We start from the raw sequence: 17,325 nt of genomic DNA, 5'->3' as shown, positions 1-17,325 counted from the left end.
GCTTGTACACGTGTAATTCTTTCATCATTAGTCTGACATTTATTTTGTAGTAAGATGAGTGTTACAGAGTCTCAGAGGAGCAGACACAGGAACCTGCAGAGGAATGATTTGTTGAATCTCACGTTTTTTGGGATGTTCGCTGTAATAAGACAGAAACCAGAGCAGCCGCTGGGCACAACTGACTTTCACCCAACATGGGAACGTTCTGACTGAAGAATCCTTCACTTACATTCTGGTCACAGATTTACAGAACAGCAGGAGAGAGAGAGGGAGCACAGAGAGGTAGAGTGTTAGTGTGAAACCTGATAGAAGAGAAGTGGAGCGCGGCAGAAGAAATGAAAATATATACGCGACAGGATCCGAGTGGTTGAACGTTGGATTATGTTCAACTGAATCACTCGGGATTAAATGTGAGCTGGGGAAGTCAAAATGTCCTTTGACTTTTAAATAATTCCCTCTAGACATTCTTTTATATAAGCACTATAAAACCAAAATGTCTGATTATTCCCTAACCGTCCAAAAATATATCAAAAAGTATTTGGCTTCATTCCGTTTTAAGGAGATTCTGCTAAAAACAGCAGGAACATAAACATCTGTCTTCACGAGGAGCGACTCCTTCAAGACGTGGACCTCCCACAGCGCATCGTGGCCGTGCCTACATCCAGGAAGCGGATGTGCATCCTGGTCTCCATCTCGAGGCCTTCGAGTATCTGAGGGGAGACGGGGGAAACAGTTTCATCAGCAGGTGACAAATAAAGAGTCAGATTTAGTTTGATTTGGTTGATGATGAAGACGAAGAAAAGTTCAAACCTGTTCAAAATGCTCAAATGTAATTCCTTCATAAAACTCGTCTGGGGCCTGAAATGATCAAAAGGACAAATTAGTGATATTTGACAGTGGGAATTTAAAGTTAACGGTTCAGTTGTGGTTTAGTTCACGTACCATGTGCGGCACGTTTGTGCTCGCCACCTCCAGCATGGCAGCGTCTGCTATTCCCTTGGCGGTCGCCGGCTCGATGGCGCCGCTCTTCGACAGAAGATCCTCGACGACCTGGGGTTAAAAGGTCAACAGTCTTTAAATCCTCACCGAGGTTTGAACAGCATCAACTTTATAGCCACAGCAGACAACTCCAGTTTGGATAATAGTGGGTAATGAAATATCAAACTCTTATGACAAAGACATTTTATTGAGGTTTGATATTTTACAGTTTAACCATAAACTTTATAATAGAAAAGAAAACTGGAAAATACTTAATTTTCACAATGTTCCTAATATCTCATTCACTATGGTTTAGAAAACTATTTGGATTTAGTTAAATTGTTGTGAAAATAAAATAAAAAACTACTTTTATGTTTTCTATATTTCTAATTTTATTGTGCTAATATGTTGTTTATGAATTTCTCTCTGTTTAAACTAAACATTGACACAATTCTTTACTAACTTACTCTACCCCTGATAAATTGTTTTTGTGTTATTCCGTTGCTACACAAAAAGTAGGGCGAGAGCTTTTCCATTTGAACTTAGTCAGTTGTAATTGTAATGTAAGAACTTGTAATTGTTTTTCCAACTAACTACTCGAATAACCAGAACATCAACAACATCATCAGCAGCAGCAGCAACACTGCACCTTGATGATCCAACCACACAGATATCTCCCTCTGGTCTCTATAATTACACCCTGTGAACAGGTGAATAATTACTGTTCACAGGGTGTGGACTCACTCCACTCGCTCTATTACACGTGTGTTGATCTGCTGCTGCTGGACAACCTGAAGCTTATGATTAGGAAAAAACATGTAGTTTGGTCCAGAACAGCTCCAAAGTAAATATGATGTTATCGGCTGAGAAACTGCAAACGCATCAATGTGCAAGTCCTTTAACCCTAGAACACTCACGTAAAATTAGTTACACCATCACTGACGTCGGGTAAATTCTTCCCGATAAAAAATACTTCTCATCAAAATATAATATTGTACAACAATACGTGGCAATTTGAAGTGATCTTCTTTTATTTTCCCCGATACAACATCTCATAAAACGGAAAAAAAAAGGTATCATGGGGCGACCCTTGACCCTAGGGAGAGGCGGTGGACTAGTGGCAGAAAGTTGGACTATGGGCAGAGAAAAAACATACCTGGACGGACAACACCTGGATCTGTTCCCCACTGTCTAAGTGCCTACCCCAACCCACTGTCTAATTGCCCCTGAGCAAGGCACCTTACTCCCCCAAAACCTGAATGGCTGCCCACTGCTCTGTGTGTCCTCCTGTGTTCACCACATGGGACAAAAGCAGAGAATAAATTCCCCCTATTTGCATGTCTTGTGTGTGGGACCAATAAATGTATCTTATCTATAACAAGGCTCTAAAATGAGTGAAAAATTAGGGTGTCGTTAAAGAAAAAATCCGCATTATTTCTAACTTATATCATATTTTTACCCTCTAACACTAACGTTGGGTGAAAAATACCCGAACACGCGCCTATTGAAAACAACAGGGTTGTGAGCAGGGAAACCAGCCGAGCTTCTATGATGTCAGTGAGCAGCATGAAGCTACCCAAGGACCCACACCACTCACACTCACCCGAGCAGCAACACAATCAAAATCCCATGACCACACTCGCTCGGGTCAAAAACACCCGACGTTAGTCTTCTAGGGTTTAACAACACAACCACATGAAAAACAAAGGTGCTGCAGATGAAACACTTTCCTTGCAGCACGTTTGTGTCTTTGCTTGTGTTGCATGTATTTGTGTTTGTTTGTTAAGCATTGACCTGCATGTTGTAGGAGGCATTTGCAAAAGTATGACAGGAAAGTGTGATGTGGATCTTTTCTTATCTTTCTTCCTAAACTAAAAAAGCTGTAGTATCTAATCTTATTGATTGTAAAAGTTTATGACACAACTTCAATAGTGATGACATCATGTCATTCCTACCATCTGCTCCTAAATGATTTGTTAATCAATGAACTAAAAGGTCGGGTCAATGGTCCAGGATCCAGAGATACCTGGGACATGTTCTCACTGCTTCATGACTTCACTTTTCATATGATTAATTTAAGCGTTAGATTGTAATTCTATTATTTGCAGAGTTATCTTCCCAGTCCCCTGCACACGACTCATTGACCTCAGTCCAAGTGTTTCAGAGTGGTCTCACCTTCCTGTACTCATCCAGGGTGATGGTGCCGTCGTTGTCTGTGTCGTGCATGTTGAACAGAACTGGGAAGACAGACGGGAAAACATATTTAGTTCATGGTCTGAAAAGAGATTTCCATCATCAAATCCCAGGATCTGAGGAATCTGTGATGAAGCACCTTTAAAATGGTTCTGCTCTAACTCACAGTGACATTTACAAGATTCAGGCCTGTGGCAAAACTTCATGTCTTGAAGTTTTGTGATGCGACAATGGGAAAAAAATAGCAATATTGTTTCCTGAGGCAACTTCTAATGACATTTTCCCTGTGCTGCGTTCCTCCATCATCTTAATGTCAAATGAGCTCATCACCATGAGAGCAGAGACCTGATGGTTTCACCAAAATACATAAAGATCTATTAAAATATGAAGGGAAATAAAGATTGTTGCACAACAAGAGACGACTGAGACACACGAGTCTTCCACTCCTCCAGACATTCTGAGGTGTTTTTAACTCAGACTCTGACATCTGTGTTCTCTCATCCCTCCGGAGAAGGTCCAGAGGTTTTCCAGAGTTCAATGAAAGTCTGAAAGCAGCTTTAGTGGCCGTGACAGACACGGTTGTGGATTCTCATGAATCAAAACCTTTGTGTTTTATGCCAAAAGGAAACGGTAACAACAGTGTGACCACTTCGTTTCAAACCAGGGGAGAGCATGATGAAGAAATCACAGAAGGCCTGTTGAGGAGAAACAGATTAAACTACAATGACTGAGGTTATAAAAGATGTGTTGGAACAGAATCAAGTTGTTCTCGCTCCACTCGCTCTGGCCACGTGCCCGGTCGAGCCGTGAATACCAACACGCCTCTCCAGTGTGATAACTGCCGTGCAGCGAGGAATCCGGTGCCCACACGTGCAGCTCTGCATGGACACACTGTTTGAGGCATGTCGGCCATAACTGAAATAAGAGATCCACATCGCTGGTTTGTTATCTACGATCAGGTGCTGCACTTTTCTTCTCGGCATGTGGAAACCGAGCCTCACATGAAGGGTCCCAGACAGCTGAGCTTGTAGACGTTTAATTAAAAATAGAGGGAAGGCACTCACAGCGGAGCTTCTCCTTTCTCAAAGCTTCCTTCTCCTCCGGCGTGGTCTTCAGGGTCGGAGGGCGGAAGTGAGACATGACCATGAGGAACTGCTCGAAGCCGATCTCCTGGAAGGAGCCCACCTCGCTCTCATGCTGGTTCCTGGTCACATCGGGGAGAAATCACAGGTTACCAGTCCAACCATTATGTTATTTGGAAGCTGCACACCAACTTAAATACCTTCCTAACAGACCAGTTTCTGTTATTCTGCATATTCTGTTTTTTTTATATTTGTCTGGTGAAAAATCTTAAAAATGTGAAACTTTGATTATTATTACCTCCGCTACAGAGGTTATGTTTTCATCTGTCATTACATAAAATCTATAGAGGGTTTTTTTTCACTTTTATTAACATTTAACATATATCATTATTATTATTATATATTTTTCATTTCTACTATGAGATCTAGACAATCATGTGTGTGGTGGTTTCTATAGTTTGATTCTGTGGTTGCACCTATTCCCACTTTTCTAAAATCTGAAAAACAAACAAAGAATAATAAGTTAAGTGATGTATATTTATATTTGGATCCATTAAGTTACCGCTGTTTAAATGACTTGTGCTTTTAACGTTCGTCTTGTTCGCCTCGTCTTTCCAAAGCTTGAGGGAACTGCTGGATTTAAAATGTCAAACAAGTGTTTGTGCACAGCAATAAAAACCCTTGTGTTGTTTCCTGCAGTTAATGGATGAATCACTCATTTTGTTTTCACTTATTGCTCCACAGTTCCTCAGGATGGAGACTGAAACCAACATTATCAGCCTTCTCGGTGCATTAAAGGTATTTTCTACTGAGCCATGTTGGACTTTTCTCAACTAATCAAACGGACATAAAGCAGTAAACATTCTAGAGCTTTATTAAACCATCATAAACATCAAACCCTCCGTTTGAATCTGATCCAATTCTCTAACAGTGAAGCTGAGTCACTGCAGATATTCAGGATAAAGGAGCAGAACCACTCCTCCGTCCATCTTATCACAAAGATTAGACGAAGCAGTAAAAGAGAAACCAAAGAACAGCTCATTGTTTCCTCCACTGCTTATAAGCTGAAAACCTTCTCATTCACAATACATATGTCAATATTCTCATCTCAGGCTCCTCAGGAGAACCAATACGAATATTTCTAAAAATGTCAAACTGTTAAATATTAACTTCCCAGTCCATGAACCATTAACTTTTACAGGTTGTATTTATGCCTTTAAGAACCTGGAAGAAATTCCTCCATCATACTGACAACATTAAAAAGGCTGGTGTCAGCTCTTTATATTTACTAGATCATTGCTTCGAGAAACTAACCTTTAATCAAGTCTTTTATATCAGACTTTTATTGTTTATATTATTGTTGTTTCATCCTTTTATGAAGCATTTTGTCAGTTTGTTAATAAAAGTAAATCACAAATAAAGTTTATTAACGTGTGTTTTTGTCCGCATTTGTTTGTTTGTTAGCAAGATTGTGAAACATTTAGGCAACTCAACCAATAACACGAGAAAGAATCAAATAATTTTGGTGCAGGTCCTGGAATTTATTTTTGCTTTCGTTGATTTCACATAGAATATTTCAAGGGTCTTCATGGCAAACATATTTCTGGCATATTTAGGGATCTAAATATCAGGATCTGGTTAATTTCAAAGTGGAGGAGGTTTGTGCTCTAGTGATATTTCAAGATACTTTTCATTATTGACAGATCTTATTTTTTTTTATCCATCTTTACTTCTTTACACTTCAAAAATCTCAATATGGAAAAAGTCCAAACGTTTGCATACAGCTGTATAACAGGGGGTTGAGTTAAAAGTGGTGGACTTTTGTATTATTGTTCAATCTTATTAGTAATAATGATAATTATTTTAACACCAATCTCTGCACCTTAGAACCGCACGTGCCCATAACTCTCTTACTGTTTATATTGCTGTTCTATATTGTTGTTTTTATTTTGTTGTTTATATTGTTGTTTGTACAGTGCACCAACCACACGAAGGCAATTTCCTGTATGTGCAAATAAACATGGCAATAAAAAGAATTCTGATTCTGACAAGAGTTATATGCTCTATAATATAATTTGACGTTACCCACCTTTTATCGAAGATTGCATTGATGATTTCCTTTTTGAGGGGATTGTTGGTGAGGGCCGGAATGCTGTCCAGGTTTTCTCTGCTGCAGAGCGACAAGAGAAGATCCATCATCGTAAAACAGACGCTGAAGATCAGAGTCGGCTCGTCCACACACAGTGAAATAATACTCAACGTTATTTATGGGAAGTAACAGGATCTCAGTCTGAAGGTAAACTGTCAGGAGAAAATACCTGCAACATGTGCTCTGGTTCTTTTTAAAGGGAAGGGGAGAGATTCATCACCATACCAGTATGTGTGTGTGTGTGTGTGTGTGTGTGTGTGTGTGTGTGTCTGTGTGTGTACAGTGCATGTCAGCTCCCTGTGGCTGATGCATCCACGTACTGTATTTGTCCAGTGTGCCTGCTTGTTTGCGTCTCTGCCAGATACCAGAAATACCCACAATTCAACACCCCAGCCACGCAGGTGGTATATCATCCTCTGTGGCTGAGGCCGAATACTTTCCATCAGGACCACGTGCAGCTGACCAGGGGGAAGCTGTTCACGTGTGGATCTTTCCATGTTACCTTATTGTCTCCTCGTTTCCACTCAGCTGCAGGAAGCGTTTGCGAAGGTTTTTAATCTGCTCCGCTGAAACTGAGAAGAAACACAAACACAACACTAATGAAAGAGTCACCTGTTACTCCTGTCTAAGATGCAATCGAACAGCAATAAACAGATGATTTATTCGTCTTTTCTCAGTGTGTAGACACAGGAGGGATAACAAGCAGCGAGCGGGCGGCGCAGACTGGGTTCGATCCCGGGGCCGCTGCGTTCAGGTGCAGCTGCTCTATCACTCTAATGACAAAGCAAACACACTGTGCAGCATTGAGATTGTTTTTTATACCTTTTCAAAAAGGGTTCCCTGAATCATTAACTCACTCGTGGCCACACACTGAAACACCGAAAACACCGAACCACCACATATCAAGACAGGTCGGCCATTTTCAATTGTTTCTGTAAACACTTAATTTTGACAGAAGCTATTAAATAGATGTTTGCAGTAGCAAGTGTAGCGCCTGAGTGCCGGGTGGAGAACGTGCACTTAGACAGATTGCAGCCTCATGCAGAAACAAGTCTGCTGGCTGCAGAGGGTGGTGTCACTATTACACGTGCACAGATCAAAAGATTCAGGTAGATCTGAATAAAGTGCACAACTGTTGCAGTGAATACAAACACAATGATGAATCTGTGGTCGCTGCAACAAGTGTGAGCCTGTTAGTCCCAAATAAGCGTTTCCTCATGATCTGTTCTTAAGCTTCTATTGTTTGGTGACATGTTTGAGCAGCTTAAGATACATCTCATGCTTTGAAAAGTGTTAGACATATGGATTTTATAATAATTATTATTATTTAACAACTAATTCTACAAACATCCATCTGTATGTTCATCTAATCCGCCTCACACGTGCTGGTGTATTGTTAATTTGCATGAAAAAGTGCATTGTCGAGTTTGGTGCGATTTGGGTGTGAAAATTGTGTTAGTGTTAGAAATCATTTTAACTCATATACAACCACACATGTGAGTAGTAATAAGGCAGATCCTGCTTTTGTTTTATGAAAAAACATTGACAAACAAATCTTCACTGCAGATAAACCAGGTAGGATGAACGCAAAGTTCTCTAACTTCACTCTGCACCATAGACTGTTCATAAAAAGCTCTGCACAACAAACGATGACAAGGGACAGTGTGTTGTTTCACAGTTTGAGGAGGACTCACTAATGACTTGAATAATTCTGGAGCAGCTCCAGGTGATCAAGACACAGGCCAAGTGAATAAGGTCTAGAAAGGGCACTGTTCTGGTTATCATCAAAGCGTAGAACACATAAATCAATATAGATATTTAGCTCCTCCACTGAGTCCAGAGATAAAGAACAGGGTCAAAGCTGCACCCTGAGGAAACAAGAGGCAATAAAGAAAAGGTTCAAAGTCTCAAACGTTCAGACTCAATAAAGTTGAGCTCGGGTCTGAGATCCAAACTTCATCTGTGAGAGTTTTCATGCAGCTGCATCGACATCCTGCAGAAAGATCGACATCCTTCTCCTTTTCAACTGTTTCTAACTGTTTCTAACTGTTGCTCTTTGGCTCATTCAACGTTTCCAATCAATTCATCTTAATCCACGAAGTCAGATGAAACCATAAACACAATCCAGATTGAGTTTTTACTGTCTGTTCACTATCATTGAAACTGCAGATGCGAAAGTAAAAATAAAAAGCAAAACGTCAAATTGTTTGTGCGTTTTATTTAAGAAATAACTTCGTTTGTTTACTGATGTGAAGTTGAGTCATTATCTGAATGTTGAACTCGTGAAGAGAACTCGGGTCACATGATGCTGCCGTGATCAGGTTTCCACTTGTCTCGTTAAACGTGTTCATTTCCTTGATTTCATCTGTGGCCAAGACTTTTACGCACGGACGCGGTTCGACTGAACAGAAACACCTCACACGCACACTAACACACAAACACACACAGTTAGCAGAGTAGGTTTTAATCGGGGTGTGGGGTGAGGGGGGTCTTCACCTACTTACATCCAGTTTTGTCCATCAGGTCCTGGAACTCGTTGGGCTCAGTGCGCGTGTGTGAAGCTCCCATCGTCGCTGCTCCGCCGGCGCGTCAGGACGCACGACAATCCGGCTCGACTGGCTCAACTCTCCGCTGCTGCCCTCGGACTTATCGCGCTGCTGTCGGCGGGACAGTGCAACTGAAGTGCGCAGCTCCTGGGAACATCTGGCGTCCTCCAGGTCCTAAACCCGCACAGCCTGTGGATGGAAGTCCCGCGTGGCTTCTTCCTCCTCCTCCTCCTCCTCCTCCTGCTTCAAAACACCCCATGCTTGATTTTGCATTCAGGTAAAGAACCATATTGATTCCAGCTCGGTGAAAACAAACCGGAGAGGAGAAAGTAAAAACTTGAAAAGCCTTTTTTATTTTGTTTCGCTCATTTCCTCATGGCTCTGATTCTAAATCAGTCAGTCTTGATTTGGTTCCTCTTTTTGTTTCGCAAGCTCACACCACAGAGATGAGACTCGACACGAAGCCTGTAACTGGTAAATATACAGGAGAGAGAAAAAAAAGAGAAAGAACAACTTCACTCCTGAAATGAGAAAGTTAAACTTTTCTGTAAGTGCGTCAAACTTGAGTAAAATACAGGGAATAAAAAGTAAGAGTCAATTTACAAAGTCTTTTTTCTTGATAGTATTTTCTGTGGCACTGTGACTGGTGGGTTTAGGCTCTGTGCTGGGGGGGGCTTGTTTGACTGGTGCTGGATGCAGGGAGAAGGGGGGGGGTCTGGAGGAGCTCTCTGGGTAAAAGGCGCATTCCGTGGTTTTTAGGTAAAAGGTAGATTTACAGCACCTGGACACCCATCCTGAATTTACACGTCCACTTAGGTGTTAAAGTCAAACCCATTTTGCTTTTATCCTTCAAGCTGGCGGCTGAGACGAGTTTCCAAACTTCAATCAAACTCTTTATCCAAAACTGGATTTTAAGATATTGATGTTTTTGGCTTGTGAGAAATGGAACTCGTCAACACCGCCTTTGATTACACAACAAGTATACTGTAGTTTCCGGAGACGAGTATTTGAAGCAGAAATATTAACAATATTTAACAACAACTTTTCCACACTTTTGGGATATTTTCAGATTCGAAGATGTAGAGGACATCTGTCCAGTCCTCGACCGGAGCCCGTCCTCGATACAAAACCACATTTATGAATTGTTTCCACATCTATTACATATGCTCTTTTCCTTGAGTCTGTGCAATTGAGCAACAACTAAATGGACAGTGCATTGAGCCCGGGGGGGGGACCGGTGGTGGCTTGGCCTGGGTCAGCACCATGTTGGTCCCAGCTGCTCTGCTACATGGACATGGCTTGGTGGTTGTTTTGGTCTGTGGCAGCGGCCGGCTCCTGGTTCCCGGAGCCAGGCGTCGGTCTGTGGTAGAGCTCCTGCACTGAGCCCAGGGTTTCCCTCATGTCCTCTGGGTATCGGGTCTGCAGCTCCTCGTTGGCAAGGTAGTGGTCGTCGGCGAACTCGGAGAAATAGCGGCCCACCTCCGGGTGGCCGATCTCCAGGGGGGCTGAGTGGGGCTCCAGGTTTTCTAAAGAACACAGAAGCATGAAAAAACTGATAAGAGATCAGATATTTACTGACCTAAGGTAACCTAGACTGTTGGTGAATAAAAGAACTATGACTAATATGCATAGGCTTCGCACATCAATATTTTAAGCTTATCAAAAATTCATTTAGGAATCAAATCCTGGAGTTATTTCCACTTCCTGTGAAGAGGAAGACTTAGCAGCAGGGAATCGATCAGCACTAATCCCCCCTGAGGGTCTGTGGAGAACAAAGCCTGCAGATGGATGTTGAAGAGGTGGCGAGAGCAAAGATAACCCGAACAAACAAGGGAGGCTGCACAGGAGCAGAATCAGCAGAGTGAGCAGGTGAGTGAGCAGGTGAGTGAGCAGGTGAGCACAGGGGAACATCCAGCCTGAGTCAGCCTGTTCCAGAGCAGCTCTGCTCAGTGGGGAAAACCTAGAAGCACGACAGAGGAGCTTCCCTCAAACCAAGCGTGCAGCTTTGCATTAATGTTTAATCTTATTATTGCAGTAATAGGAAATCCTGGTCTGTGTCAACACACACAGCAGGAACTTCCCTCATTATAATCATTAATATGATATTATCACTAAAGATTTTTGTGCGCTGATGTCAATACCGATATTTTGGCTGATGTATATATATATATATATATATATATATATATAGAATAGGCAATGATTCCAGAAATGTAATATTTATATACTTTATAAACCATAAGTAACTACATTTTAGCATAAACTGAAATACAACCAAATATAAAGAACTTAAATTCTGAAAATAGACATTAATGTGCATTTTGAGCATTTTTTATTCTGTAACATAATATTTCTTATATCTATGATCATAAGAACTGATACTAGTGCCTGTGTAAGGCTCATATTGGACGATATTAATCTGAAAAGCCATAAATTAGTCCGGCTCTAATAAATCCTGTCACTTTGGGGGGGGGCTGCAGTTGACATTTCTATTAAGTCCAACACAGCAGCTTTACAGCTTCACGAGTGTTACTGGAAGATTTATTTGTCCAACATGCAGCTGGAATAGATCGTCTTGATTTGCCCTTGTAACATTCTGTCTGTAGATTTATGGGAATTGACGTTTTCCAATTTAACTGACTTGTCTGGAGGAAAGCACATCGGTTTGTTATAGTTTTAACAGTTAAAGATAAAACAAATTAGAGATGATTTTCTGCACTGATCACTGGGTGTTTATAATCCCTACCCTGAGCTGCGTAGCGGCACGTTCCATCCTGCACCAGGACGTTGTAGAAGGGCTGGTTGGCACCGTGGGACAGCTGCTGGACCCTCATGGTTGTGATCCACTCCTGACTCATGGTGCACTTGGGGTCCCAGCCGTAAATCACACAGTTGTAACCTGACCTGGTGGAGGAGGTGGGAAAGATGCTTGAATGATGTCATATATATACATAGACCAGAGAGAGGAGAAGGCTCCACATATTACCCTGAGCCCACCTCTTGTGTTTCATGATCAGGCCGACTGAGTACTGGACCTCCAGGTGCTCCTCAGCGCTGCGCCTCTTCACCTCAGGGCTCACGGGGTGCTTCTTGTGCTGGATGTGCTCCAGCGTGTGTTGCACCAGGTAACCCACTGCCCCGTGCTGGGAGGGATCCAACGCCTGGATGTGCTGCAGGATGTCGAGCACCTGGGATGAAGGACAAACATTAATGGACTGTTATCAGCTGAGAGCTGTGACCTACTGTGCCACTACTTTACAAGAGCAGAATAACTGATGTTAACAACACTGAGAAAATCAGATTCCAGGTTGTGTGCAGTGACCTTTTCTGGCCAGATGCCCAGATGGAAGTAGAGACGCGCCTGCAGCAGCAGGTACTGCACGTTGTCTGGGTTGATAGTGAGGTAGAGGTCCAGGGAGTCCCTCAGCAGCTGGTAGGACTTCTCGTTGCCCTCGCTGAAAGAAACCAAGCAGTGCACACGATGTTATTGATCCAGAGGAATGCATTGATTTATTAAAAGCAGCCAATTAAATGCACACTAATTAAAAATTCAGTTGGGAAGCGATTGCTTTTCTAGTCTTGTCAGATGCCAGGATGAAGATCAAGAAGTTCTAGTGAAGGAATAAGTTGTTTTTGTGTTGTTCTAAATGTTTCCATGTTATTCCTACATGTACCGGAGGAGCTTCAGGAGTCAGCTGTTGGGTTTCTCTTACCCCCTCTTGCCGATGTTGAGCAGGTTTCCCACCATCCTGAGCAGCACCTCCGTGGTGCTGATGGCACTGTAGTAGTCTGCCGTCACCTGGTGGCCGATGAGGTACTCGCACTCCTTGGCTGTCAGCTGCTTGCCTTTACCGAAGGCATCGATGTAGACAAAGTCGTAGATGTCCTCGCTCCTGCAGGAACACAGTGTAATCAATTGATATGAGATATGAGATGGCTGAAATTATTAAATAACTTTTAGACTTTTTTTTAGAGATATTAAGGTCAAACTTTACCCTTTTGGTTTTTGGCACCAGCGCAGCAGGAAGTGATTTGGAAAGTTGACCGGTTCCACCTGAACGCCCAACTTCCGGGACAGAGTCATGTAGAGGACAGAGAGGCTGATGGGGATTCCTGTGTGGCGTACTAGCACCTGGATTTAACACAAGAAGGTTTAAGTTTAATCTTTTTAATATTTAAAAAGAAAATTATTCAAGAAAAAGAAAAGCTTGTGACGTGAAGCAGACATCCAGGTACCTGGTGGATGTAGGAGTTGAGGGGGTTGTAGTAGTCGAACTCGTTGCCTTTATATTGAAGTTGCTCGTACAAGACGGAGTTTAAGGCCGACACCACCTGCCGCTGGAGGTCGGAATCTTCTACGACCAAACAGTCACCTGCATCACACACGAGAGATTGACCTTCATTAGACTTTGACTGAGAGGGAAATAGGGATTTTGTTCAGATCACATTCACACAGCGAAAGTGGAAGCTCAAAGTTTTACGTGACTTGTATCGACGCAACAACTTTTCAATCCGATTTCGAGGTGCCCACCTTGAGCGACTCGCAGGCTGGGGTGAGACGGGTTCTTGATTCTCAGCATCTTCTTCACTTTCTCTGCGATCTCGTCCACCTGGGCTGATATGCTCTCCAGCGTGACCTCGGCCAGCGGGTTACAATACTGATCCACCAGTACAGCACCTGGAGGGGCAGGAGAGGAGCAGAGAGGGGGGGCATGAGGTAAAGCTGCTTGATGCACAGAGACAAAGATACAAAATCCAATGAGAATATGAAAAGTTTCTGGAGTATTAAGGTGATGGGGAGGTGTCTGGGAGGAGCAGCAGGAGGAAGGACATGGCGTAGAAATTCTCAAATAAACACTTTAATCTCATCGTCATTCAAAGTGGACATCTTTTACGTGTATGTCCGCTCTTTTTTTCCTCTTTCTCTGATCTTTTAAAAAGTTGTTTTAATCTCTTTTGCAGCTTTCTTGTGTTAAAAACATCAACAATATCCTGCGGGATTCTCACATGGACTCACGCAGAGATTCTCCAGATTTCCTACTGAGGAGACTGGCAGGAAACATTCTGGAAAATGTCAGGAGATAGATAGATAGATTACTTTATTCATCCCCGAAGAGAAATTATGTCGTCATAGCAGCAGGTATATTTGGATACAATAAAATACAATACTATAGAATAAAATAAAAAATATTGAGGTAGAAAGAATAAAAATACAGGAACACAAGATAAATAGGTAGATAAGGTGCAGTGGCAAGATGATGGTAATAGTACTGATGATATGATGGTAATGTTATTGTTAGACAGTATATACAAATAGTACAGTATATATAGTATATAATATAACATAATATATATATTTATATATGATAGTAATTCTACCAGTATAATAGCAGTATATAGTAATAATGGCAGCAACCGTATATATAATAATAGTAAATATAATAATAATAACATGTACACATGTATAAATATTATATACAAAGAATATACAAAGAGTATGATATAATATGATATGATATATAGTAGAGGTATAAATATAAGTATTCGACTATACAATAGATAATATAATATACTATGAGTGTAAGAATATGTAGACAGTGTGCAAAAGACAATATTATTGTATAAAATGATATATAGTATCAATACGGTTTATATTAACACATAGCGGAGTAGCGGAGCAACTGACATGGATGTTTGTGTTCTCACAGACAGCCCCTCTGGATCATTTATAGAGGATATCAGGAGTTCAGTTCCTGTCCGAAAGCAGCTTATGTAATTCAAGTGTGATTCCTCACCTTCTACAGCCAACTGCTGCTCCACGGGCCGCTCTAGAAACGTCTTCAGACTCCTCAGGATGTTCTGCTGTCTCAGGAAGTAGAGGATTTTCTTTGCATAGTACTTCAAAGTCAAGCTTTTCCTGATGAAGGGCAGAGAGCAGCAGAAACACACAATCAATGTCCAGGGACACGAGTGTGCAACACAACAGCTTTCATCATCACGGAGGAAGGTCTCAGGGAGGATTAACACCCAAATCCATTAATGATGTTGAAACGCAGTGTCTGGGTGTGTTGTGTTGTGTATAGTGTGTTGGGCTCAGTGTGGCTCTCACCTCTTGTCAGAGTTGAGTATGAAGAGGAGCTCGTCTTCACAAAAGTGCTCTGGCATCCCGAGCGACTCAATCTCCGCAAAGCTGTCTCCGAGCACCTGGCCAACGCAAGGCTGAGTTACAGATCTCTGGGTTAGTTTGGAAAATGGAACATGTGGCCACATCAACAACATGCCAGCATATCCACAGAAACAATAATTACATAACAATCATGTATTTTTCAATCAAATGATGCATCTGAAACACAGTCTGATGATGTATCCCTGATCACCTCCACCAAGGATCCTAGGATTCAGCCCCTGGACGTCTGTTTGTTTATCTGAATGGATTTTCAGGGAACTTGGTTAAAGGATGGGACCGGGGCCAAGGGAGGAGCAATTACATTTTGGCCGGGATCTTTATTTTCACTGAGAGATATTTTGACATGTTCATCAATTTCCCAGGGAATCATTTATGGATCTCAATGAAAACAATCTGACATGCGATATCTCTGAGTGTGTAATTTGGAGCAGCTTGCTTGGATGTAAGGGAGCTGTTTGGCAGAGGTACGAGTTCTACTGAGAACTATTCTTTCTAATTGACTTCCATGCAGTTTAGTGGAGGGGCTGACGTATGACCCACAGAAGAGCCCATTCAATTATGAGGCTGATCCAGATTTATTTTCCAGATAGAATGGGCGTTTTGCAATATTTCTAAATCAGGCATGTTTAGGGGACTGATAATCATGAGTGTGTGCAAGTTGGTGCAGATCCAAACAAAGATCTGGATCCAGTGAATTTAATGTGGTTTCATTCGGGGACTGGAGGTAAACACTTTACTCAGAGCCAGTCTAGATCATAAATGACTTACAACTTCTGTAAAGAACCTCTTCGAGATGGATTCCACCGTCCGTCTGATCTGTATTCCCACTCGATGGCGTGTCTTGTACTCCCGGAGCCAGTCGCAGCTCTCGTTCTGACGGTAGAACCTCTGCAGCCGCGGCCATCTGTGGACGAAAGGCAGTGAAACTGGTGTGTCAGTAACTCTGGAACAGAATCCATTCAGCACCTGTGGCCTCACGCAGAACAAGACCTGTCTGTCAAAGGCTGTAGACTTGGGTTTAGGTCTTCTGCTATATAAAATAATACAGTCTGAGAATATAAGGGAAAATACGCGGATTCTATGCTAATAAAAATAGAAATATAAAGTTTATACCCAGTAATTCAAAGCCAGCGTCTGATAGTAAACAATAGATTTGGGAATAAAATACGTGAGAGAGAAACTACTACTGAACACAAGTGGTAGTAAGTAGAAAGGACAAGAGGAGTAAGTAATATGGGATGTTACACATGATATCATCAAATCACCAAATGGATCCTCAATCCTGCTTCAGCACTTTTCATTGTATTTTGTGTTTTAGTGTGTTTTTAAAGCACCTATTATATTTGCACTAGTTTCACTGTATTTGAGTCTATCCTGTATTTATTCTGTATTTCACATCCACAGATGTATGTTATGGTTTTTATAGGGTGGGGGGGTTATGTGTATTGTTGTCTCCTCGTGGGCAAACTGAGGAAATGTCTAAACAACTGACTTGTGTTGCAATAAAGTACTGAATCTTTGAATATTGCACATTTCTCTTGAGGACAGCAGCGTGGAGCCAAGTGAAGCAGGAGGAGGGCTCAGCTTTTTGGCCGGAGCTGTAATCTCCTGCATCCAAGGTCACACACTTTCCTTCTCTGTCAGTTACTGGTGTGAAACCAGGGTTCAAACTGGGATTGGCTGAAGCTTCCCCCACGCTTCACTCACTACCAGCCTGCAGCTTTACACTGGTCCTGGCTGGATTTGGTGCATGAGCTGCACGTCTATGGCTGACAGCTGCCTGGGAGCTGGCAGGGGAAACACACGCAGCTCAGCTCCCCCCCCCCCACACACACACACACTCCCGGATGAGAGTGGAATTGACACAACACAGACACACACACGGGAGCAGGAACCGGGGAGAGGGGCAAACGAGCACGACACGATCACGAGCACCTGAGTTTGTACTGGTGTCCCCAGACCTTCCCCCTCCCGTGGCAGACGTCGTGCAGCCGCTTGCAGCAGCAGGACACGTTGCAGATGTCCCGGTGCTGCAGGACGGGGAAGCAGAGGATGTGCTCCAGCAGCTCGCTCGGCAGGTCGGTGAGCTTCTTGTCGCGGGGCTCGGGGATGATCCCATTGAGGCTCTGCTGCGCGTCTCCGGCTACAGACGTCGCCATCTTTTCTGTTTACCCCCGATTACCTCATTGG

General features: G+C 42.5%; 2 protein-coding genes across 6 annotated transcripts; both read right to left on the bottom strand.

Annotated features, from left to right (window-relative positions):
• Positions 1-16: 16 nt before the first annotated feature.
• tesca (tescalcin a) lies at positions 17-9,145 on the bottom strand. The gene is made up of 8 exons (XM_053421031.1): positions 8,907-9,145; positions 6,905-6,974; positions 6,343-6,423; positions 4,236-4,375; positions 3,154-3,215; positions 943-1,050; positions 811-858; positions 17-710 (listed from the first exon to the last, which is right to left on the bottom strand). Exons 1-8 carry the CDS (start codon positions 8,968-8,970, stop codon positions 618-620), a joined length of 666 nt encoding a protein of 221 aa, XP_053277006.1. The 5' UTR covers positions 8,971-9,145; the 3' UTR covers positions 17-617.
• Positions 9,146-9,282: 137 nt separating this feature from the next.
• Positions 9,283-17,303, bottom strand: fbxo21 (F-box protein 21). Of its 5 annotated transcripts, none has more exons than XM_053421026.1 (13): positions 17,071-17,303; positions 15,904-16,039; positions 15,058-15,182; positions 14,744-14,865; positions 13,956-14,012; positions 13,480-13,626; positions 13,185-13,321; positions 12,944-13,080; positions 12,662-12,841; positions 12,271-12,403; positions 11,946-12,136; positions 11,695-11,852; positions 9,283-10,474 (listed from the first exon to the last, which is right to left on the bottom strand). In XM_053421026.1, exons 1-13 carry the CDS (start codon positions 17,292-17,294, stop codon positions 10,233-10,235), a joined length of 1,989 nt encoding a protein of 662 aa, XP_053277001.1. In that variant the 5' UTR covers positions 17,295-17,303; the 3' UTR covers positions 9,283-10,232. The 5 variants fall into 5 exon arrangements, with proteins under 5 accessions (XP_053277001.1, XP_053277002.1, XP_053277003.1 ...); XM_053421027.1 differs by having other exon boundaries at positions 15,058-15,167; XM_053421028.1 differs by having other exon boundaries at positions 15,058-15,152.
• Between the last annotated feature and the right edge of the window lie 22 nt (positions 17,304-17,325).

Source organism: Pleuronectes platessa, chromosome 4 (assembly GCF_947347685.1).
Source record: "Pleuronectes platessa chromosome 4, fPlePla1.1, whole genome shotgun sequence".
NCBI lineage: Eukaryota > Metazoa > Chordata > Actinopteri > Pleuronectiformes > Pleuronectidae > Pleuronectes > Pleuronectes platessa.
This window is presented reverse-complemented; position numbering and strand designations above follow the sequence as displayed.

Bases quoted from the DNA above. Each gene is read 5' to 3' on its own strand.
- fbxo21 (XM_053421026.1), bottom strand. From the start codon at position 17,294: ATGGCGACGTCTGTAGCCGGAGACGCGCAGCAGAGCCTCAATGGGATC. The intron at 13,627-13,955 runs GTGAGAATCCCG...CTGCCCCTCCAG, and splicing joins GAATCTCTGCGTGAGTCCAT to GTGCTGTACTGGTGGATCAG. The intron at 11,853-11,945 runs GTGGGCTCAGGG...CTCCTCCACCAG, and splicing joins CTGATCATGAAACACAAGAG to GTCAGGTTACAACTGTGTGA.
- tesca (XM_053421031.1), bottom strand. From the start codon at position 8,970: ATGGGAGCTTCACACACGCGCACTGAGCCCAACGAGTTCCAGGACCTG. The intron at 6,975-8,906 runs GTAAGTAGGTGA...GTTTCTTCTCAG, and splicing joins CCTGATGGACAAAACTGGAT to TTTCAGCGGAGCAGATTAAA. The intron at 3,216-4,235 runs GTGAGTGCCTTC...CTGTCTTCCCAG, and splicing joins GAGAAAGGAGAAGCTCCGCT to TTCTGTTCAACATGCACGAC.